The following is a 25,567-nucleotide window of genomic DNA, read 5'->3' on the forward strand; positions in this document are numbered from 1 at the left end:
ATATTGTACTATAAGGTCTAGGGTACAAATGGTCCCATCACCCAGGAACTGAGCATAATACCCAATAGTTTTTCAGCCCTTGCCCTTACCTCCCTCCTCCCTCTGGTAATCTGCAGTGTCTATTGTTCCTATGTTTATGTCCATGGGTGCTCATTGTTTAGCTCCCACTTTTGAGAACAGGCAGTATTTTGTTTTCTATTCCTACATTAAGGCACTTAGGACGATGGCCTTGAGCTACACCCACATTTCATGTTCACAAAGAACATGATTTCGTTTTTTATGGCTCCCTACTATTCCATAGTGTATATGTAACACATTTTCTTTATCCAGTCCACTACTGATGGGCAGGTTAATTCCATGTCTTTGCTATTGTGAGTAGTGCTGCAATAAATATATGAGTACATATTTATTTTCATAGAACAGTTTAATTTCTTTTGGATGTATACCCAGTAATGGGACTGCTGGGTCAAATGGTAGTTCTGTTTGATGTTCTGTGATGCATCTCACTTTAAATGAAAAGCATTTTAAAGATATGTGTAAATATCACATCTGCTTACAACATTATTTGCTGCATGTGTTTAAGCTCACTGTTGAGACCTACTGCTCAAAAAAAAAAAAAGGCTCCTTACAAAAGATTACTGTTCATTGACAGTGAACCTAATCACCCCAGAGTCCTGTTGGAGATGTACAAGATTAATGTCACTTTCATGCCTTGTATTACAATATCCATTCTACAGTACATGGATCAAGGAGTAATTTCAACTTTCAAGTTCTATTATTTAAGAAATACATTTCATAAGGCTATAGCTGCCATTGTGGATCAAGGAGTAATTTCAACTTTCAAGTTCTATTATTTAAGAAATACATTTCATAAGGCTATAGCTGCCATTGTGATTCCTCTCATAGATTTGGGCAAAACAAATTGAAAACCTTCTGGAAAGGATTCACCATTCTAGGTGCTAGTAAGAACTTCTGTGATTCAGGAAAGGTGGTCAAAATATATTGACCACCTTAACAGGTGTTTGGCAGATGTTAATATCAACCCTGATGAATGACTTTGGGGAATTCAAGACTTCAGTGGAGGAGGTAACTGCAGATGTGATAGAAATAGCAAGAGAACTAGTGGAACCTGAAGATGTGACTGAATTGCTGCAGTCTCAAGATCAAACTTGAAAGGATGAGGAGTTGCTTCTTATGGCTGAGCAAAGAAAATGGTTTCTTGAAATGGAATTTACTCCTGGTGAAGATGCTGTGAACATTGTTGAGGTGACAACAGTGGGTTTAGAATATTACATAAACTTCATTAATAAAGCAGAGACACATTTTGAGAGGAGGACTGACTCCAATTTTGAAAGAAATTCTGCTGTGGGTAAAATGCTGTCAAAAAATATTGCATGCTAGGCCAGGTGTGGTGGCCCACGCCTGTAATCACAGCACTTTGGGAGGCCAAAGCAGGTGGATCACGAGGTCAAGAGATCGAGACCATCCCAGCCAACAAAGTAAAACCCCATCTCTACTAAAATACAAAAATTAGCTGGGTGTGGTGGCACGTGCCTGTAGTCCCAGCTACTCAGAGGCTGAGACAGGAGAATTGCTTGAACCCGAGAGGCGGAGGTTGCAGTGAGCCGAGATTGCATCACTGCACTCCAGCCTGGCGCCTAGTGACAGAGCAAGGCTCTGTCTCCAAAATATATATACATACATATATATATATATAGCATGCTATATATAGCATGCTACAGAACGCTCTTTCATGAAAAGAAGGGTCAATCCATGTGGCAAATCATTGTTGTCTTAATTTCAGAAGTTGCCACAGCTACTCCAACTTTGATCAACCACCACCCTGGTCAGCAGTCATCAACATCAAGGCAAGACCCTCCACCAACAGAAAGATTATAACTCACTGAAGGCTCAGTTGATCTTTAGAATTTTTTTAGTAATAAAATATTTTAAAATTAAAGTATGTACATTTTTTAAACATAATTCTCTTGCACACTTAATAGGTTACAATATAATATAAATGTAACTTTTATATGCTTGAGAAACCAAATGATTTGTGAGACTCACTTTACTGCCATGTTTGCTTTATTGTGGTGCTCTGGAACCAAATCCACATCTCCAAGGCATGCCTGTACTGCTCAAGGATTAGATTTGCACCAATTAATGCATATCCAGTCCTAGAACGAAATAATGACAAATCTTCATAGAAAGAGGATGAATATACCTAGCACAAACACTGAAGGTAAATACAGCTAGACTATATTTTGAACTCTGCTAGTTATTAACTAGGTAGCCCTGGTCACCGCACCTTAATGGTGTCTTGGCTTCCTCATCTATAGAAGGGAGAATAAAATATCTTACGTTCCTTACATTTTTGTTGTAAAAGTCCAATAAAATGTTTAAACTAGTGCTTTAAAAACTGAAAAGTGGTATACAAATGGAGAGTAGTATTTTGAAAACTGTGTGTTTATGTTTATTAAGTGGGCAGTAGGTTATCCGTCTCTGAAGTTTTCAGGAGGTTATACTTTTATACAAATTTGCTAAAATTTTATATTAAACATGTTAAATTTCTGGATCTAACTTGGTAATTTGAATGTGATACATTCAGATTTCTACACAGTCTACTAAGGGTTTAATTCTTCACAGAAAATATTTAATGTTGAAAATCAGCATACATCATCAGTCATTACAAAAGAAATATATAGCATAGTATTATGGAAATTAAAAAGGAGAAAAAAGTCACTGCAGAGAGATAATGATGAAAACTACAGTGAAATGAAGCTTGATGATTTTAAAAAACCGTCATACTTCTGATATATTTATGACATTAAAAACCATTTATATATATATATTTGCATTATTTCTTTGGTCTTCATTAAAAACAAAAACAAAACGAGGTAAATAAAATTTAAAAGTTGGTTTTCTGTCTGGTAGTGAATACAACCCTTGATTTCAAAATAGATACTTTTAACTATTAATGGATATGACAAGTAGAACTAATATTACTATAGACTGATGTTTGCTACATGGAGCACAGGGAAGAGCTTAATCCAGTTTACTGGAACTCTTTAACTGCAGAAGCCTAAATCACTAGAATGATGTTTGGACAATGTATATTAATTTAATTAACTATATAACTGTTAACCTCTCCAAGTCACACTTTTCTATATAAATACAAGATTAAAGAAGGAAAGAGTCTGCTTCTGAACTTACTAGTAGGTCGAATTTACTAAACTAACAACTGTTTAATGCAGTGAAAAATTCTGCAGAGGAGTGGATAAACATTAGTTTATCCCTTCTATAAACATTAGTTACCTATACCAGTGAGATACTGGGATTAAGAGTAATTGGGATTCCAGGCCCAAATAAAATTCAGTTCCCGTATTTTTTCTTAAGACATTATTTTACTAAATGAGACCCCTGAACAGAAGCAGAATTAACTGGCTCCTTTTAAGTTTGGTAATTACAAATGCAAAATGAATATCCTCCTGCAGACAGAGAGCCAGAGGACTACTCAAGCTAGCACAATAATGGGAGCTGTGATAAATAATGTATGCCAAAATATGGAAAGCTGAATGGAGGGAAGAAATAGAGAATCCATATGAAAATTTGGAATCTGCTCAAAGCTACCCCCGCCATAACTCCAGGGAGGATAAGCATAGAGCAGTATTCAACTCTGTAGTTCTGTATAATTTATCAACCTTTTTCATTTCTAACATTGACCCTTCATGGTTAACTGAAGAAACAAAGAGCTGAACATCTTTCTTAGCCATTTGATGGAGCAATTATGAGCATCCTGACTGATATACTTTCTGCTTAATCCACTAACAAATGGTGTCCATTTTCTCTTAATCTCTACCCCATCTTCACATTCCACTTGACACATGCACACCACCACTTTCTGTGCCCTGTTCCTGTGCGCCTCTTCATTTGTTTCTTTCTCATTACAGCTCTCTTATGTGATCATTATAATAGAAGGAAAACGAATCCTTTATGACCATTTTCCTCAGCTGTCCTTGGTTAATTTTTTCAAAATGTGATTTCTATGGGCTCCCTGACAGCAGGGCAAATTGAAAGCTCATCAGTAGAATCTTTCTTAAGTGTCAGTATCTTTTCTAAGAAATCATATGTCTTAGTACAAGAGGATTGTTTCTCCCGGAAATAGCCAGTCTGATGTGGAGCAGCCATCTTTAAAGAGGTCAGAACTGTTTAAAACTGGGGGCTATTAAGACATTAAATATTAAAATTTACCTCAGGCACTAATTTCCCCCCAAAATGTAGTTGTCTTTACTTCCTTATGCATTAATCTCTCGTTTTAAGAACGTTCATTTTTTTCCCTAGAATAAGAGAGTTTTAGGCCCAGAGGGATTGCTGACCTCATCCCTTCTCAGGCCTTTGTTTCTAGGATGAAGAAACAGAAGATCAGGGGGTTAAGTGGTTTACACAAAGTCACAGAGCAGCAGGGTAACATAGTTTGAGCTTCCTGTTTTGTTTTTACCTTGAAGGGAACATGAAATGGAGACACAGAAGGAGCAGATGTCTTCAAGTTTCTACATTTTCTTACCTATTTGATAGATACTGTCCTCTTCACCTCACAGGATTTCCCCCACTGATCTATTGTGATGAAATCCTTTCTTCTGGAGGCGTGTGTGTGTGTGTATCTCACAGCGCTACCTGTGTGGCACATACTCTGCTATGGTTATTGTGCTTAGAACTCTAAGGCTTTGTGGAGAGCTACCATGTTCTCGAAGGCAGACACCATTTTCAGTGTTAGGTACCCAAGGAAGAGATGAGCCTCACGGAAGACCACAGAACTGAGATAGAGAAATAAAAGAGAGAGAAAATCCCAGCTCTGTAAAAATATGTGAAGGGTCATGTTCCTGTGTGATGCGGCTAAGACAGTGTCTGTCTCTTAAAGCTCAGTGTGTGAAGAAGAAAGGAGGTGCCACTGTGAAGAGCCACAGGCCCCACACAAGTATTCTATTCTCAGAGACTGAAATGTCTGGCTACAGAATCAGGTACATAATTTGTGGGGCCCAGGGCAAAATGAAAATGCAGAGAATTCTAAGACAGTGATAACAGAGCATTAGATCAAACATAGGGCCTTTCTGAGTAGAGAGCCCCATGTAAATGTACAGGTACCAGCTCGTGTCTCACCACAAGTAGCTACTTTAGTAATGTCTGGTCTAAACATACCCAGTGAAGAAAAGAGTCTTGTTGAAGGAAGAGCTGTGCTTTTTGGAGAGTAGTTTGATTGTGGCTACTTGGGTAGGAGGCAAGGACTCTTCAAGGTGGATTTTAGAGTAGGGAGGTGAGACTCTGAAGTGCAGCAGATCCTTCCTTTGTAGGTATTCTTACTTCACTAGCAATCTAAGAGAATCTGAGGCTGCAGCAACACCACCCTGAATGTGCCTGAACCTTCCCGAAAGGATATAAAATCTGTGTTCAACAGATGATGCAGTTTCTTTAGATGTATATTAAGTTGAACCCTAGAAAACTACAAAAGTAATGAGGTAGAATCTGTGTCTCTTGTCCATATTATTTCTGGCATCTGCAGTTCCTGATGCATGGTAGGTCCTCAGTTAACTATTTGTTGATGACTGGCAATAAGTGGTTATCTTAGGGTTGAAATTTGGTGGAGTACTTCCGGCTCTGAAAGGAAGATCAGAGATTGAGAGAAGAAAGGTACCTCTGTTAATTAAAAGAAAAAAGTTTGAAGCTGTTAAATATGCTAATTTTAATACTACAATTTAAGAAAATGTTAGCATGCCTAAGAAGGGGAAACTTTTAGTATCATTTTGCATACACGCTAATTATATATTATTTTATGGATTTGTTAAATGTTATACAATTTCCTAAGATATTTAGCTATACTTTTGCTAGCAATGTTACTTAAGAATAATATCTTGGCAGTCTTTTCTTTTTAGGTTCTTTTATTTAAAGAACATAGTCAGTAGCAGGGTGTAGGGAGAAGCAAAAAAGCTGAGAAGAAAGTCTTAGAAAAAAGAAGGATTGCAGTGGTCTCAGAAATGAAAACAGGCCTCTGGAAAAAGGCAGAATGGAGAGGGAGGCCCCCTCTTTTTTTTTATGAGTACTTGGCACCATACTGCACATTTGATGGGAACTTGGGAAATAATTGATTATTGAATGTGCAAAAGAAAAATGAATGGGGCATTATCAGTGGTGTCCTGGTAAATACTTAACAACTAGCTTTTGGAAAGGGGGGTGTTGTTTGTAGTGTTTGTCTATTTCTATTGCATAAATTATTCATGGCCAATTTTAAGCTACCAACATAAATGGATTGAATATGAAATTTTAAGCTACCAAGATGAATTCACTAAATGTGAAATTGGGAAGAGATGTGTGGTATCCCACTGTACCGATGCAACAGACTTAACCTTAACACCATAGATAATAAGAAAATGGAGTAAGAGAATTAGGAAATAAGGAGTTTTTCAAATTTATTACCTTTGCTTTAATCTATTTAATTATAAATTTATATGATAAAATTTTAATTTTCAATAATGACTTTAACAACTGGCTTGCAAAGTAGGAGCCAGCTGTAGCATGCCAGTGGATGGGCATCACCACATGCCTCTACCATTTGTGTTAAAATATAGAAAGAGCTTTTTCAATTTTTTTTCTTTCTTTAAAGGAATTGAGAAAAGTATAATAGGAGACAGGACAAGAATCTCCTAAGAGTATTTTTTTTCAGGATTTTGCCAAAGGTTTTTTTTTTTTTTTAAAACACTCAACTCAGAATTTGCAGGTTGAAAGTTTAAACAAAGATGAGGGCTACATCTGTTTCTACCAATAAAGTCTGCAATATTTTCAACTTTACATGAACTTCATAGAGAGGCAGAGTGGTGCAATGTAGAAAGCCCTAATATAATTATTTGCAACCCCAGACTAAGTAATGTGAAGCTTTGAGCAGGTCATTTCACCTTCCTAGGCTTTGAGACAAGAATGCCCACTGCCCCACTTTTATCACAGGGCAGTGTGTGGGTGTCAGGTGGGACCTTCTAACATGCTACAGTGTTGAGATCTGCCATTTATTTTTAATGGTTCCATAAAAGTAATATGTGCTTCTATAGAGACAGAAAAATATGGCAAAACATTAACAATCAGTGAATCTAGGCAAAGGATATATGAGTATTCAATTTTTTTCAAAATAAAAGGTAGAAAAACTAAGGTCACTTATACACAGACAGCACTTGGCAAACCTGCAAAATAGTATACAAAGACAAAGGAGCAGTAACTAAAGAGATGTGGTATCCAGAGGCCATAATCTTAGGATATTCAAAGTTCATTTCACCTGATTGGATTATTCAGCAATCATTTACTGAGTATCGATGACCATAAATTCCGGAGATAATTCAATACACAATACACACTTCTTATTCTCACAGAATTTAATCTAGTTAGAATTACACACAAGTAAACAGACAATTACAATATGACTTAAATAGAATTAAGTAGAGAGTGCTGTGTGCATATAAGGAAGAACATCTAAACTAGCCCTAAGTGATCAAGAAAGACTTTTCCAAGGAACCTAAGAAGAGAAGCTAAGATCTAAAATATAGAAATTAAACCAAGGCCTGAGAAGGAGAGGAAGCATCCACTGACATGTCTAGCATTTATGAGCCAAGCAACACCTGCCCATTTACTCCTCACAGCAGTGCTGTGGGGCAGATTATTGGTATCCTATTCAACAGATCTGATAAACGGAGCACAGAGTGGGTGTTTTCAAGCAATGGAAATCTTATGAAGAAAGACCCTGAAGCAAAACTGACCATGTCTTATTCAAAAGAACTGCAAGTTGTTCTGTGTTTTGCAGTTTATATATGTAGGCCTTAGCTGGGGTATGTGGAATTACAGTGGAAGGAAATAAAGGGTCCTGTGGATGAAAGGCATGCATTAAAGGATATTAAGCCTGGAGATGATCCACTGGGAAAGATTACTCTGGCATCAGTATGGAGAATAAATTGACACAGGAACAAAACTAATAGTGGGAAGACCACTTGGGAGCTCATAAGTAGTCTAAAAGAGACAGTAGCCTGAACCAAGGCAGTCACAAGTGATGGCAGCAGTTGGGTGGATTCTAACCGTGCTGGAGCTAGATTCTTACTGGCTGATTGGACGCGGGGACAGGGTGGAACCAAGAATGACAACTTCCAAGGTTTTTGGCATGGGTAAGGAACAGCTGGGGAGCCATTTACTGAGATATTGAGAGGAAGTGCTGTGGGAAGAGGTGAGTAGGGATTGGGTGATAATGAGAAGGCAAAAGACAGATTTAATCAAGATCTTACAAACACCAGCACATAAGAATCTGAGTCTGTGACAAGTGGCAGCCAATCCCAATGGTATTTTGACCATCTACTATAAATCTTTCTAAGAAAAAGTTCTTGAGTTATGGGGAGAAAAAGTGGGATATCCATGATTCTGGTCAGTTTAAATTATAAATGGCTTAGTGAATATGAAAAACCCTTAGTAAATTATGAAAGTATTAACTTTCATTATAATTGCTACTATCATTACTTATTAGTACTTTCTCTCTGCTTTCATCAGGTTCAAACCACCTAAATGGTCTCTTTTACCTCCCCTTTTATGGAAACATTTTTCCTCTTCATTTTTTTTAAATCTCTCCATCCTCTAACTCAAGGTTCAATGTCAGGTCATTTGGGTGGAGTTAAGTGGCTTTTGTCTGCTCTCAATCAATGAACAAATATTTATTAAGAATCTCCTAGAAGCTAAACTATGAAGACACAAAGGTATAAAAGTGATAGAATGGACTTTGGGGACTGGGTTGGGGAAGGTTGGGAGAGGGGTGAGGGATGAAAGATTACATATTGGGTGCAGTGTGCCCTGCTTGGGTGACAAATGAATTAAAATCTCAGAAATCACTACTAGAGGACCTATCCATATAAGAAGACAACATATAACCACCTGTACCTCCAAAACTATTGAAATTATTTTTTAAAAAGTCTCCCATGTAAGTGTAAATCACCACTGGATGACTTATCCATATAACAAGATAACATATAAACACCTGAAATTAGTGAAAACTATTGAAATTAGTTTTTTAAAGTTTCCCATGTAAGTATCCAAAGTTCTATAACTGGTGCTATAATCATGGGATCATGTTCTTTGGGGTCAGATAATTATGAATTTAAATCTTCCGTCTGCATTTACCAGCCACAGCCCTTGGGTAAAAAATCTGCTCATGTCTCTGCTCAGTTTCCATTTAAAAAGAAAAGATAATATTACAGAGGTCTGTGGTATCATATGAGATAGTAAATATAAAAGAAAGTAACACAGAGCTTAGTGTTCAATAAATGTAGTTCCTGTCCACCTCATAAGGCTGTTGCCCAGGATAAATGAGCTAATACTCAAAAGAGGGTTATTATTTCCTTGGAATAATTCTGCTATATAAGTTCAGTCATTTTTAATGAACTTTGTTGCTATTGTTCCTCTTATTATTTTTACTGGTACCAAGGGTTTGTGGTAACCATGTCTACAATCCTTTGAGCAGCACTTGAATGCATCTTTATTATTATTATTTTTGAATCTCCTTATTTCTTTGTTTCATCTGGGGAATCATTTCTTTCTTCGCTTAGTGCTGCTTTAGAGAAACAGCCAGATGTCTCTACAATTTGTCGTTTCTGGCCACATACTATATTATTTAGATACTCTGCTTTGTTCAGCCAAGATACCGTGTCTGTTAAAGCTTTAGGAGTCTGAAGAAACTAATCGTGCTGCTCTTGGCAGGCAAAATGAAAGACACTGAGAGATTAAAAACTGGAGATGGTGGAGGGCTTTAATGTCACTGTAGGTCTTCAACCATTTTTTTTATATTAAAAGCAATGATAAACTTCAAAAAAAAACTTTAGTTTTATATAAATTTCTCATTACCATTATAACTGCTTTAGTGAAAGATTATTAAAATGTTTAAAGCTGTCATAGCTAAAGGGACAGGATTTGGGGGTTGGTGAAGCAATTAACATTCTACCTAGTTTAACAGCATTGTCCATAAGGATAGAATGGTGTGGCTTTTCTTTGTCTTGTATTCCTAGACCAAAAGCAACAACCTTCAGCTTTTAACCCTATAATCCTGGCAAATTCAAATGCTTTATAATATTATAGATAGCCAAAGAGGCATTTTCAAAGTTAAATTAACCAGATATCTTTGGTTTTCCCTGGGGCAGGTTTATTCAGAGCTGCTATGATATTGTCACTTAGCACATAGTCTGAGACTGATTACAAAACAGAATGAGATTTCACTGTCTTCTAGGGAGCCTCATTAGAAACTTCTGACTTGGCCTCCTCGTTTCTCAAAAATTCCAAGAGATTATAGCTCAACAAAAGAAATATTGACTTTGTATATATATTTATGTGTGTCTGTGCGTATGTGTGTATGCATGCACCATCTTATTTTGAACAAAATTTACAACATTAGTATTCTAATTCTTAACAAGAATTTCCATTAAAAGTGATTTATACTTAAAAATACTGTTTTTCATAATTCAATTACACTATTTATGAGAACTGCATTTATTTCATTCTTTTTCTCTTTAAAATGCATTGCAATAATCTGCCTCCTAAAGCTATTAATTATGCTTCATTTTTATACAATGCACAAACCTTCACAAAGTTCCATCCTACTGTTTTACTCAGTGTTCACATCATAAGAGCCCTGTAAGATAGACATTATTCTAATTTTATGGATGAGGAAAACAAAATTCAGAAATTTTTTATCATAAAACCAAACCAAAATGTCACCCAGGGTCTTTTGACTCCCAATCCAGTGGTTTTTCCACTTCCCCATAAATGGCTCGCTCACATTAGTTGGAATCTTCAGTGAAAATATTAGTTGTTCTCAGTATTACAGTAGATAGGAAAGTAACTTGGAGTGCATACTGGGCCTTCCATAACCAGAAGGGGGCAGTGTAGGGAGCCAGGCCAGCCCTGCAAACAAAACACTGGAGAAATCAGGTCTCCTGATGAGAGAAAAACTTCAGTGGGCATATTTAAGGCATCTCAGGCACAGAGAAGCTAGACTGGCAGTAGGACCTTATCCCACAGAACGAAACCTCTATTGTAATTACTGGGTTTATCATAAAGGAAGAGTTAGGTTTAATAGCCTCGTATACACCAGATGACATGTGCATTGCAATTGGATGCTGATAGTTTTGTTGTCATAGTCTCCTAAATCTTGCACTACTTCCTCAATAGGCTTTATGCTCTGTCATTTTTTTCTTCTTTTTCCTGTCTGCTAAACTTAAACAAGTTAACCATGAGGTCGTTTTACAACTTCACTCACCCCTGCATGCAAAAGCCTTCCAAGTTTTATTCCTGAGCCCAGCTATTATCCTTTGGTCCTGTAATTATTTATACAATGGACATGACCCATGCCTACCCACCAGTGAAATATGTATTGGAATTTTTTCCCCTAAACTCCACATCCACCAAGATCAGGATCACTTCCTAGGAAGGTACCAGTAGGATCCAGAAGTCCTGAAGAAGGAGACATAGGAAAGATACCCCAGGCCAGCAAGGAAGCTGATGATTACACAGAGGTAAGAGAAAAGGCATATGGGGAACAGCGCAGGGGCCGGACCTGACAGGCACAGAGGCTGGTGTGAGTGACTTAATAAGAGGGAGAGAAGCTGACTGTCCACACTGGGACCTCAGAAGGAAGGGCATAGACTTTCAAGAGGAAGAAATTGAGCTTGATCCAGTGAACAACCAAAAATAGATAAAGGACAAAATAGCTTATGTTAGGAAGATTAATTGTACTATGCAATGCCATAGAAAATGAACAAATGTTAAGGGACAAGGGAGGCACTAAGTTCCTGCACAGGACAAAGCAAGAAGAAATTAAGGAGAAATCATTTTTACTGATGTTAGTGACTGAAGATACAAAAGATAGTAGAAAGCAATAAGCTTTATGACTTTGTTCTGGTTTGTTTTGTTTTGTTTTGTTTTTGTTGTTGTTTGAGACAGAGTCTTGCTCCGTTGTTCAAGCTGAAGTGGAGTGGTGTGATCTCAGCTCACTACGGCCTCCGCCTCCTGGGTTCAAGTGATTCTCCTGCCTCAGCCTCCCGAGCAGCTGGGATTACAGGCAACCGCCATCAGGCCCAGCTAATTTTTGTATTTTTATAAAGACAGGGTTTCACCATGTTGGCCAGGCTGGTCAAACTCCTCACCTCAAGACATCCACCCACCTCAGCCTCCCAAAGTGCTGGGATTACAGGTGTGAGCCACCATGCCCAGCCTATTCTAGTTTTATAAATACAAGATTAATGCACACCTGTTGAGTCAGAGTATCTGAGGGTGGTAGCAAGTGTGTCTTTTTTAAAGAATCTGCAAACTTGCCATAAAGAATCATTGGTCTGTGTAGCAAAGCACATTCTAGGCGTAGTACCTTTCTGTAAGCTTTCTAGTGCTTCTCAGTCAGTCAGTAGGTTTACCCCATTGCTAGGGGATGGTGATAATACAGGACCAAAGAAGTAGCTAACACTAATCAAACGCTTTATGCACAATGAAATGCCTAACTGCGGTTCTAACTGTAAGAACAAGAGTTAGTGGAGGTGGGGGGCAATCCTAGACTGGAAGCTGGAGAAGGCTTCCCAGAGGAACTGTGATACAGCTCAGACCCTAAAGAATGGGTGGACTGAACCTAAAAACAGACAGATGAACCAAGCAGCTTGTGAAAGCGGATGTAGCATTGTGCAGCATAGTTTTAAGCAGGAGGGTGTGGGCACTGTATTTAAATAGCAGAGAAGGTAGATAACTTCCCTAGCTTCCCTCTGAATTGGTCTCCTGTTTTGAGGCTGGAGACACTTGTAAAGCCCATGAGGCAAGCACATTTTTCTTTTCTTTTATTTTTTCCATCCCTTCCCTTTGCAGCTTAGCCACAGAGAAGCTGTATTCCCTCACACTGCTCCTCTGTGAATGCACACTAAATTCATTCATGCAAAGATACAAATGACACATAATCCTTCGCATTAGTCTGGCAAGCTAATAAACCTTTATATAGCTGTGTCACTTGTAGAAACTTCATTTCATTCTGACTACAGCACTGTGGAGTGGGGAGGCCAAAGGTGGTCCTCATATTGTAGATAAGAAAAGGAAACCCCAGAGAATCCAACTTCAAAACCATAAGGCTACTAAGGGGAGAATTTAATTGGGGGGCTTGAACAGTTTTCTTTCTGCCACCCTGTTCTGCAGCTTGCTGCAGTATTTGAATTTCAACAAGGATCAGAGCCCAAAGCACGTAGGTCTAACTGAGGACTTCAGACATCAACCTGTAGACAGGAAATTGGTTCTTTCAAAGAAGCTCTGAATCACATTATATAGGTAACTGTCTTTACCTTCACGTTATCTGTCAGTTGTATGATCACAGGCAAGTTGGAGAAAAGTGTGAGCTTCCCTTGACCTATGAAATGCAAATAACTCCATCTACTTCATAGAGTTTTTGAGAATTTCCTGAAATACCACCTGAACAATGTCCTTGCTACACAGTAAGTCTCAAGAAACCTCGCTCTCTTTCTCTTCCCCATTTTATCTACACACAAGGCAAGCCTTGCTACATCAAAACCACAGGCTCACCTAGCCCGCCTGCAAATATCTGTCTTTGCTCTCCTTTGCTTTTGCTCTTAGCCTTTTCTCTCTTTCCCTCTGCCTTTGTCCAGCCATACCTGCCTTCCTTCACTTTTTTTTTTTTTTTTAAGCCTTCACTTCTTAAACAAACTGCAGATTTCCCTCCTCAGTCCCTCCTGCATGCTGGTTCCTCTGCTCGCTCCTGTCTCCTTGCTCCTCCTCCAGGTGTCAGCCAAGTATCATTTCTTCAGGAGAGACTAACTAGGTTCTTCCTATTACTCTTTCTCATTAAATCCTGTAAACTTATTTTGTCATACTTAATACAATTTGTAAGTATGCATTAATACTGTATGTAGGCTTCATACCTGTCTTCTCCACTAGACTGTGGACTCTGACAGGGAAGAACATGTCTGTTTAATTGGCCACTATTCTCCATAGTACCCAATACAGAATCTAGCACATAAGACATACTCCGTAAGTGTTTGTCAACTGTGTTGGAAGAATGCTGCTCTTATCTCTCCCTCTTAGGATACCCTCCTATTGTCTCCTCACCAATTCACACACACACAAAAATATGTACCATGCCCACATTCTCTGACCTTTTCCTTAATTTTCTTTTCCGAGCACTTACTCATACATTATCATCAATAGGGTAATGTTCTTTGGTTGTTTCCCTAATCACATTATCGGTTTTCTAAGGACTAAAACTCTTTGGGGATCTGTTTTGAAATCTCCTATAAACCTACTATAAAAGTTGAAAATGCTTTGGGTGCTCAGTGACTTCTTGATTAATGAATGAATAATCAATCAATGTTACTATATCCCTTTTGCACAAAGAAAATCTTCCCATAGCCATACAAAGATACCATTGCAGCAAAACAATTTTTTTTTTTTTTTTGAGACGGAGTTTCGCTCTTGTTACCCAGGCTGGAGTGCAATGGTGCGATCTTGGCTCACCGCAACCTCCGCCTCCTGGGTTCAGGCAATTCTCCTGCCTCAGCCTCCTGAGTAGCTGGGATTACAGGCACGCGCCACCATGCCCAGCCAATAGCAGCAAAACAATTTCTAACCATGACTCATTGCTATCTATTTTGTCTCAATAAGAGACAAACAATCTTATCTTGAAAGGGGGATTGAATTTATTTTTAATAAGAAAGGCTGAATTGGGAGCTTGCATTTTCCCCCAAAATTTAATAACAGTACTAGAAAAACCCTATACTCCTCAGCTAGCCTTATTTCAGGTATAAGAGAACAATGTTCCAGGTAAGCTTCTTTCATGATCTAAGAGTGAGACCAATGTCACTAAACCTGTCTAAATTCATTGATAGCCAGGGGAGGTCACATAGCAAAAGCATCTAGTCTGAGCATGTTTTGGAACCCAGGACTGGGCAGAGGACATGGAGGGAAACATCAGGTTCCCCAAGGCCATTGTCCTCAAGCATGTGAATCCTGATAGTTACCACTGATAACCTCAGTAAGTATCACTTTGATTTCACCCCCTTCTTCCGCTCACAACTAAAACAAAACAAAAAATATGTAATTAAAACATGTCATTGCTATGCTCAGAATGATAACTTATGAACTGGGATTTCAAATTCATCTTGTTATTCCCAAGCAGAGCCTTCAGTTTATGGTTGCCCTGCTGCTAAGCCTCAAGTTGCTTTGTTGTTGTTGTTGTTGTTGTTGTCGTTGTTGTTGTTTTCTTTTTTGAGACAGGGTCTTACTCTGTCACCAGGCTGGAGTGCAGTGGTGCAATCTTGGCTCACTGCAACCTCCGCCTCCCAGGTTCAAGTGATTCCCTTGCCTCAGCCTCGCTAGTAGCAGAGATTACAGGTGCCCACCACCGTGCCCGGGTAATTTTTGCATTTTTATTATAGATGGGGTTTCACCATGTCAGCCAGACTGGTCTCAAATTCCTGACCTCAGGTGATCCACCCACCTCAGTCTTCCGAAGTACTGGGATTACAGGCGTGAGCTACTGCGCCTGGCCGAGTTGCTCATTTTATCCATATTATTTGAATTATTGTGTGTGTGTGTGTGCACGTGTGTGTGTGTGTGCACGTGTGTGTGTATATATATATACACACACGTGCACACACACACACACACACACACACACACATATACTATATGTTATATGCATTCTAATTTACTTTGACAGTTATCTAACAGGTTCTGTCTAGATAGTATCTTTCCCCCTAGAGTTGCTATTTGATCTTATAACATGGGCCAGGAAAAGAAAGGTAAGTTTTGCTAAATAGCTGTTACATCATGACAATTGTCAGAATTGGTATGGGATCTGCTCTTTGTGCAGTGTCACTTATCACCTGTCTTCCACCTCTGCTTAGCTCTGTGACAACTAACAGAGCTTCTAAGAGATGACTGCTGATAAGTCCTTCTATCGCAGGCTGCAGCAGTCCTGAAGGTTGATGGAGGGCCATGCTATTCAAACAGCAGGCGTGGCTGAGACAGAAGCTCCTGGTGCTAGGAAGCCTTGCCGTTGGGAGTCTCCTGTATCTAGTCGCCAGAGTTGGGAGCTTGGATAGGTGGGTACTTAAAAACATGCTTATGCCCCTGTGACTGTAAGTCTTGATTTAAACTTGTTTAGGACATAATTTTAAGTCTATCCACTTGTTTTTCTCCCTCGAAATTCCCAGGAAACATGCTTTTCTGCAGTATTGATTTTGATTTATTGAGCCTTTAAGAGAAAGAGATCCAAGTTGCTCAAACCAAGGTGTTTGTCAAGATCCATTTGTATTCCATGTGCATTGACACTTGTTTTCACGGAAAGAATAAAGCTGTGTACAGTAAAAATGTCATTTACTAGAGCTCAGTGCATCTGGTGTTGACCTCTAGCTGTAGCGAAACAGTGATGATGTATCTATGTATCTTCATTTTGAAATTTATGAGTGGACACTTAATGTGCTACTAGGAGCATTAAAATTATGTATGAGCCTCTAAAGGAGCTCATCAAGTTTGCAATCTATTGCCCTGGAAAGATGGCTGCAGGCATGGGGAGTTTTAACCATGTTAATTAGCTCTGGTTTTCAGGGGCTGAATGTATCAGACAAGAAGGCTGTTGCTCAGAATAACTACCCAGAAAGCAATGGGAAGTCCATGGAGAGAAAATTACTGTGCTAAGGTTTAGCTCTAAATAGGCAAACACTTGAGAGGTATTGGACTTGCAGAGGTCGCAGCAACACCAACTGGCTTCACATTAAATGTTTCTGGTGCGTTCTATGTCTAGTCTAATGGGCAAGGACAGAGAAGTGTGAAGCTTCCTTTTTTTGCCCTTTAAAAAAAATTTTTTTTGAGACAGAGTTCCCCTCTTGTTGCCCAGGCTAGAGTGTAATGGTGCAGTCTTGGCTCACTGTAACCTCCACCTCCCAGGTTCAAGTGATTCTCCTGCTTCAGCCTCCAAAGGAGCTGGGATTATAGGCATGCACCCACACATGGCTAATTTTGTGTTGTTAGTAGAGACAGCGTTTCACCATATTGCCCAGGCTAGTTTCGAACTCCTCACCTCAGAAGATCCACCTGCCTTGGCCTCCCAAAGTGCTGGGATTATAGGCATGAGCCACTGTGCCCAGCCAGCCCTTTAAAATTAATTCTTGCACTAGAAAGACTGAAATGTGTTTTCCATGAGTTCAGTTCTCACAGTCAGCGAAAACACATACAAACTTGAAAATATCTTCCTTGCAGTTTTCTTTTCCTTCTGAAATTTAAGCTAATCTATCGACCTTATCGCTTAGATATTTAGAAATAACATAGCAATGATCCTTGTTTTCCTTTAGTTGATGTCATTTTGACTGGTAAAGTGAACTCCTTTGATGCTTCCCAAATCAAAATTCCTCAGTAAATGTCCCATTCACTAGCTTTTACCTACCCAGAAAATGTAATCAGACTTCCAGTAGTTTCCTAGAATAGCACTTGAGGGTTAATGAGAAGCCTTGAGGTGCTGCCATTGTTCTACGTTTTATATCCGGCTCTTCCCAACTGACCTTTAGTTAGCTCCCATTTACCTTGTCTTAGTAATTGATCTAATGATCACCAATGCATTATTATTTAGTTGATGATTCTTTTCATTTTTTAACTCTGTCTCTAGTCTCTAAGGGGATAGCTTTTATTTGGAATTGAATTGTTTGGTAGGCTTTCTAAAAGTCTGTCACTTGAGACTTTGAGAAGATTATGTCTGAGGTTAACATAGGCTTATTTAGGCCCACCTTTCAGCAACTGAAGACCCTGCTTTCTGGGAGGGAGGCAGAAGTTACTTCTACCATCCCTTCTGATCCTAAACTTGTATGATTTCCAGTCTGGGATCCATACTCAGAATCTACGCTTTTGGAAGGGGGAAAGAATGTGATATTTTTTCATATTTTCACATTCCATCTTGAGTTAAGGAGTCCAAAAGCGACTGTTCTGCAGGATATGATCTCCCAGGGTGGACAGTAGAAAGAGGAAGGAAGTAAAGAAGGAAAACGACCCTTTCTATAAGTAGGGAAATTCCATTTTACCTCAAACAAAGCAGAGACTATCTTTGTCAGCCACTCTCAGCCTGGGTACTATGAGAGAATTACATCCTACAAAAGAGAATTTGAGTGACTATTTCTTCAATTCTTCCAAGGATGGTATTAGAATCGTTCTATTGGCTTAGGGCAGAAATCCATCAATGGATGCCTTATGGAATTAGAGCTTAATTCTCAACCATAACCCAAGAAGAACTGAAAGATGAATTCATAATATCCCAATCAACGTCACAATTAAAAGCATCTTTGCCTATGTATCTATTGATAATTTTAAAGCCCTAGTACATTAATCTCATTAACAAATTTATTTAAAGAATTCATGTTTCTCTAAACTATTAACTGGGTTTAACTCTGTTTTTTAAAAGTTGTCTAGGCCAGGTGCAATGGATCAGGCCTGTAATCTCAGCACTTCATGAGGCTGAGGTGGGAGGATCACGAGGTTAAGAATTCAAGACCAGTCTAGCCAACATGGTGAAACCCTGTGTCTACTAAAAGTACAAAACTTAGCTGGGTGTGGTAGCGCATATCTGTAATCCCAGCTACTCAGGAAGCTGAGACAGGAGAATCTCCACTTGATCTTAGCCAAAACTCCAAAAAGTGATTGGCAGGAGAATCTCTTGAACCCGGGAAGCAGAAGTTGTGGTTAGCCAAGATTGCGCCACTACACTCCAGCCTGGGCGAGATCAAGACTCTGTCTCAAAAAAAAAAAAAAGAAAAAAATAGTTATCTATATTTTCATACTTTCCACAATGAGCATGAATTCTTTTAAAAATCATAAAAAAGAAACATTGTGAAAAGTAATATACACTTAAGCATTATGAAAGGTAATATACATTTGTCCTTAAGCTGTTTTATGATAGCTGTTTAAACAGAGCACAGACCAAGACCATGCTTTTCAATGTTGCAGAACAGGCTGGGTATATCAGTCCATTTTCACACTGCTATAAAGACATACCTGAGACTGGGTAATTTATAAAGAAAAAAGGTTTAATTGACTCACAGTTCTGCATGGCTGTAGAAGCCTCAGAAAACTTAACAATCACGGCAGAAGGAAAAGGAGAAGCAAGGCTCCTCTTACATGGTGGCAGGAGCGAGAGAGAGCTTGCAGAGCGAGGTGCCACACGGTTTCAAACCATTAAATATCGTGAGATCTCACTATCATGAAAACAATGGGGAAATCCACACCCATAATTTAGTTACCTCCCACCAAGCAAGCCCCTTTTCCGATATGTGGGGTTTACAATTCAGAATGAGATTTGAGTGCGGACATTGAGCCAAACCATATCACTTGGCATGATCTTGAGGTTGTTTCTTGTCTCAGAAATCAAGAAAAATGCAATAATGTCTCTTAGGAAAAGCAAGCAACATCCTCTTTGCCACAGAGAGGGAGACACATACTCCAAATTATTAGGATAACTGAAAGCCTGCAGGTGTAAGAACTGGTTTAATAGCCTTTTTGACTGATATTATTTCCCTTTACCAAGAAGGCTAAAATGCCCTCACAGATCAACTTAGGGAAATTATAATGAACTTCAGTTCCATTTCAGACTATACCTAAAAGGAAACTCAATTTGCTCTCCAAATATGTTAGCCATGACAAATTAAACAACAGTCACCGTAGTCTACTGTCACTGTGACTGTTACCACATCTTTCTCCCTGAGAAAAGCAGAGATGGTTGTTCACTAGTAAGGATAATGTTGAAGTGGAAATCCTCCTTTCTGGCTATATCTATTGCATTCTTTCCTTTATGAGCTTGAGTTCCTGATTTTAATGGGCTTGGCAATGAGGGCTTGTGGTTTCTGGCCCTGTCAGGGTCTTGTTGATGCCTGGTCCCAGGTGTGGTAGGTGATATACAGCACTTGCTGATGGCAATTGGGTTTGATCCTATATTCAGTAAAGTGGAAACATAATCCTGACCTGTTTAGACAGAATGAGAAAGAGAGGCAGAAGAAATATAGTATTCTTCTGGCTATCCTCGAGGCCAAGGGCAGAGAGTCTCAGAATGAAAAGCTCGGCACATCCCAAGATTGGAATTCTGCAGGTTGATGATGCAAACAGTCCAGGGCAGAGACTGGGACCTCCTTTCAGATTATATCTCAAAGAGCTTCAAGGAGCCATATGAGTGCTGCCGAGCTTCAGGAAAATAATACCACAGGAAACGTGAAACACATGGCCTCCCTGCTGCCCTTCCGCCTCCCAGCCCAGTTGAAGATTATAATCTTCTGCCTTTCACTTTTTCTTAATGATTTTAACTGGTGAGCTGTTAAAAAGCTATTAGTATGGCTGGTGTCACTTGTCTATCCTGTACTGAGAACAGAAGTACAAGCCGTAGTCAATTAAGTGCTTGGTGAATAAAAAATTTTAAGGAGCACTAATAAAAAAATCTCATCAATTATGTGTGCTCCATTTAATACACGGTTGCTTAAAATAAAATTCCCCAAACATATGTTCATTATGGATTGCACCAGGCTGGGAACCAGTGGCTTTATTTGTGCATTTAAAGTCTTGGTCTGAATGGGGAACCAGAAAAATAAGAATTTAGTTGCAGTGAGCCTAAAGTGTTTCTGTCTTGCTTGCAGGCTACAACCCATTTGCCCCATTGAAGGTCGACTGAGTGGAGCCCGCAGTCAGGCTGAATTCCCACTCCGCGCCCTGCAGTTTAAGCGTGGCCTGCTGCATGAGTTCCGGAAGAGCAACGCTTCCAAGGATCAAGTTCACCTCCATGACCTGGTCCAGCAGCTCCCCAAGGCCATTATCATTGGGGTGCGGAAAGGAGGCACAAGGGCCCTGCTTGAAATGCTGAACCTACATCCGGCAGTGGTCAAAGCCTCTCAAGAAATCCACTTTTTTGATAATGATGAGAATTATGGTAAGGGCATTGAGTGGTATAGGAAAAAGATGCCTTTTTCCTACCCACAGCAAATCACAATTGAAAAGAGCCCAGCATATTTTATCACAGAGGAGGTTCCAGAAAGGATTTACAAAATGAACTCATCCATCAAGTTGTTGATCATTGTCAGGGAGCCAACGACAAGAGCTATTTCTGATTATACTCAGGTGCTAGAGGGGAAGGAGAGGAAGAACAAAACTTATTACAAGTTTGAGAAGCTGGCCATAGACCCTAACACATGCGAAGTGAACACAAAATACAAGGCAGTAAGAACCAGCATCTACACCAAACATCTGGAAAGGTGGCTGAAATACTTTCCAATTGAGCAATTTCATGTCGTCGATGGAGATCGCCTCATCACGGAACCTCTGCCAGAACTTCAACTCGTGGAGAAGTTCCTAAATCTTCCTCCAAGGATAAGTCAATACAATTTATACTTCAATGCTACCAGAGGGTTTTACTGCTTACGGTTTAACATTATCTTTAATAAGTGCCTGGCGGGCAGCAAGGGGCGCATTCATCCGGAGGTGGACCCCTCTGTCATTACCAAATTGCGCAAGTTCTTTCATCCTTTTAATCAAAAATTTTACCAGATCACTGGGAGGACATTGAACTGGCCCTAAAATAATATGTCATAAAACACTATGTGTTGCACCTGGAGACACATAATGTCTCCTGTAGAATAAAATATGCACTTTTCCTAGGCAGAGCAATCCAAGTCATTTTTCCATGTATACTTGTATATATGCAGTGTGTGACCAAATATAAGATCAGTTCTTTTTCTACTGAAAATTTACAACAAAAAAAAAATTGCTGTCTACATAGTTGCATCTTTTAAAATATTTACAAAAAAGAAGAGGTGATGGTATTGGGAGAAAATGACTTCAGCTGTTCTCAAAGAGTTAGTCTTCCTTTGATTCCGAATTTGTCACCCACCATTTTCATAGATTTAAGCCAAAAGATAAATGTGTGAAAATGTACCAATGGCTGTGAAGTTTCAGAAAGTAGAGGATCCAGTGATGCATTTTTTTTTTCCTAAGGGAAAGCTGGCTCTTTAATTCAGATGATGAATTGGTGCCATGAAAACAGAAAATGCTATTTTCTTATTATTTAAAAGAATGTCTTATCTCATGAAATTGACATTGTTCCAAAGTTCCTGTGGTGATTTTGCACTATTGCTTCCTCGTCTGGACCATGGTGTCACTTGTAGCATGTCAATCACACACTGGAAAGTCAAGTCCTTTTACTTCCATGTTGTATGTCGACAGAGAGAAATGTCATGTACATAATGTATATTGTTGTAAATACTGGTTTCACACTAAGTAATTCTATTTTGTAAACTGAATATGGCTATTTAATTTATTGTGAAATTAAATTTATTGTGGTATTTAAAAATGGAATGGATTAAAATTACTCTATGTGCAATTTTTTTTTTTTTTACTCATTTTGTTTTACATGCCCCCTGCTGGCTTCCAAAATGGAAGCTGTTTACGTGCATATGAGAGCGCTTGGAAAGATGTGCTTCTCTGCTGGATTTCTGTACCCTTGTGAAAATGTATTTATGAAGTGAGGTTGAGTATATTAAAAAAGAAAAACCTCAACCATCTGGAAGTCAAGTATAATAGCCACCTCAAAGAGCCCTAGTACTTCTCTGCCACAACTTTGTAACAATTAATTTTACTTGCAGTTGCTGCTGTGCAGGGAGAAAGACAAGGAATATTTTAACAGAATCAAGACATAGAAGGATCACAATTTTATTTGAACCTCTAATCAGAGTCAGACCAGTAGAGAAATAAAATAAAATAAGATTAGAAAGCTTGTGTAGCCTCTGTACTGAAAGCTGCTGATGCTTCAAAAATGAATACAAGATCTCAGAACTCTCCCTGTTAGATGAAAATATATCAGTTTGCTCAGAAATGGTTCAATTGCCTCGTGTTGCCATTACTAACATAAACATATGGCTCATATTTCCATCCAGAGAAATTAATGCTAAATTGGCGCCTTAGTAACATCAGATACGCTGTATTATGCTTAAATATATTCAGTAAAAAGTGAAAAAGGGTATTAACAACAACAACAAAAAGATGGATTTTTTTCTCACAGTCACAGTTGCTAATCCAGTAGGAGATGTTTGAGACAGTTTTGTTCAACATCACAGTGAGTGTGCCTAGGGAAATCAGCAAATTACAATGGATTCCCCTTTGATTGTAACAAGTGTTGATTTTCTCCATGAGTTGTTTATCCTGTCCAGTGATTTGATGGTGAACTCTTCTAAATAAATTGCCCTTTCCCCTCTGGTGTCGGTATATATTGCTTCTCAAGCCACCGCCTTGGTAATCATCTCTATTGTTTGAATTAGTAGTGATGCCGTTCTCTCAGCATGAAGCAGGCATGACACCAACACATGCTGGCAGGCCAGCTCCTCCCTCACTGTGGGATGACTCTAGAGTGAGAGCCTCAGGTCTAAATGGCAGCCACTTCCCCGATAAGCCGTGAATGAAGTCAGTATAAGGATCCTGCTGTCAGATTTCTCTGTGCCTCAACTCTTCACTAACTGTCAGTATAAACTCTTTGAATACAATGTTGAAGGACACAATCACTGTATTTTTGTTAATTTCATAAAAGTATTCCTAGAGAGCACTATACAGCCAATATGATTTTGTACCAGTCACTGTCAAGTTACGCTCCACTGGAACACTGATGTTTCAAAAACTCAGATCAGGTGTTCCATCAGTAAAATAAAAATGGTCATCTTTTCCCAGATTCATAGAGGAATAAAAAAATAAGTTAATAAATTTAAATTTCTCAGTAATCATCTTTCATGTTACCAGTTTTTCTTAGACTTTACTACTGCTACCAATAGTGTATATCAGACTTTATTCTAAGATTCTATTTGACTTATGCCAACTTTTATCTCAATAAGCCAATGTTTCTTCATATTCGGGGGCACAGGGAGGGAAGCACTGTGATTTCTAGTTGTTCCACTTCCTATGTAAGTTTGAGATTGTTTTAAATCTTTAAGCCTCCCCACGGAGATCTAAAGCAAGGGCCTATGTTGGGAGAATTCTTTGGGTGGCAGGTTTCATTTCACTGAAAAAAGCAGTCACAGCCACTGCTGATCGAGCTAGGTAGAGAGAAAGAAAAATGCTATGATTTAATAGCACAGCTCTTGTGGAGATTTTAAACCTGCTTGTTTAGAAAACTGTTTCCTGTTGTTATCAGATGGACAACAGAGCTCTAAAGAAATCTTCACCTCATTACAATAGCTCCACTAGGGCCCTCTTTAATAAGTTACTTCTTTTATGTCATAAACACCTTGCATTTTTTCCAGAGGTACAGTGGAACCGTACAGCTTTGTGAAACAGTTCTAGCTACAAAGAGAAAAATTGTTTAAGCAATGGTGAAGATTCTGCTGGACCATAAAGCTGAAACACCATTTCTGGAAGCCAAGAAATTCCAGTTATTATACAAATAGCCCAAGGGACAGAGAGAGACTAGGGATCAGAGAGATTTTAGACCAGTAATATAAATAGATAGACATCCTCAAAGTCCAAGTCTGTCTCCTACCCACCTGAAACCACTATCCATAAACCTTTAATTAAGGCATTAAACCTTTCTTAATAATTTCAGTATAGAATAACAGAATCCCAAGGCATTTTGGTTCTGAGTTAATGTGTGATCAAACAAAGGCTTGTAAACTCCTCTGAGGTTTATAACCCCATCTGATCTTAGATTTAGTAACTTTTATGTTGATGGAGCAGTGAGAAGTCATTAATTGGCAGCCCAGTTTCTCCTCATGAGTGTTGCATGGGCGTGCTTCCTGGAGTGCTGCCCCTGATATGAAGTTTCCTCTGGAAGACAAGCTTCAAGGCCTGTGGGGGCATCACCTGGGACACTGCAGATGCGCTGCTGCTCAGGGAAGGTGGGAACCAGGGACAAGAGCAGTCCAAAATCCAGCCCTGCTGATCGGCTTTTGCTTCATCTAATTAGCTATTTGCCAAATCAAATTGCCTTTATAAGCCTAATTTGAGAATTTTCCAGCAATGGAGAATTTCAAATGATTGTAGTGTCTTCCTGCTGAAATCTTTTATACTCTTTTTAAACACTCAGCAGCCATTTTCCACTAAAAATAGCCTACAGTCTAGGATAAAAAGAAAAGCATTCCCCCTCAAACTTACTAAACATAGCAAAATCTTAGCAATTTGGGCTAACATGGTGAAAATATAAAATATTTTTAAACAAATTCATTGCAATTATTGCCAAGTAGACAGCATCAAACTGGGAGGCCGAGGGGAACGGATCACAAGGTCAGAAGTTTGAGACCAGCCTGACCAACATGGTAAAACTCCCTCTCTACTAAAAATACAAAAATTAGCCGGTCGTGGTGACAGATGCCTGTAATCCCAGCTACTCAGGAGGCTGAGGCAAGAGAATCGCTTGAACCCGAGAGGCAGAGGTTGCAGTGAGCTGAGATCGTGCCACTGCACTCCCACCTGGGCAACAGAGCAAGACTCTGTCTCAAAAAAAAGAAAAGAAAAGAAAAATATC

General features: G+C 39.0%; 1 protein-coding gene across 3 annotated transcripts in view; it reads left to right on the plus strand.

The window, feature by feature from the left end:
• Positions 1 to 24,147, plus strand: part of HS3ST5 (heparan sulfate-glucosamine 3-sulfotransferase 5) — a 302,878-nt gene extending 278,731 nt beyond the window's left edge. Inside the window, exons 4-5 of one of the 3 annotated variants that reach the window (XM_074397585.1) lie at positions 16,010 to 16,148; positions 20,709 to 23,399. In XM_074397585.1, the coding sequence (XP_074253686.1) occupies positions 16,042 to 16,148; positions 20,709 to 21,642 (1,041 nt within the window). In that variant the 5' untranslated portion in view covers positions 16,010 to 16,041 and the 3' untranslated portion in view covers positions 21,643 to 23,399. Of the gene's footprint in view, positions 1 to 16,009; positions 16,149 to 20,708 lie in introns of all 3 variants that reach the window. The other 2 variants (XM_039464950.2, XM_074397584.1) reach the window with 2 other exon arrangements.
• Positions 24,148 to 25,567: the final 1,420 nt, after the last annotated feature.

The sequence above is a fragment of the Saimiri boliviensis genome, chromosome 4 (assembly GCF_048565385.1).
Source record: "Saimiri boliviensis isolate mSaiBol1 chromosome 4, mSaiBol1.pri, whole genome shotgun sequence".
NCBI classification, from domain to species: domain Eukaryota; kingdom Metazoa; phylum Chordata; class Mammalia; order Primates; family Cebidae; genus Saimiri; species Saimiri boliviensis.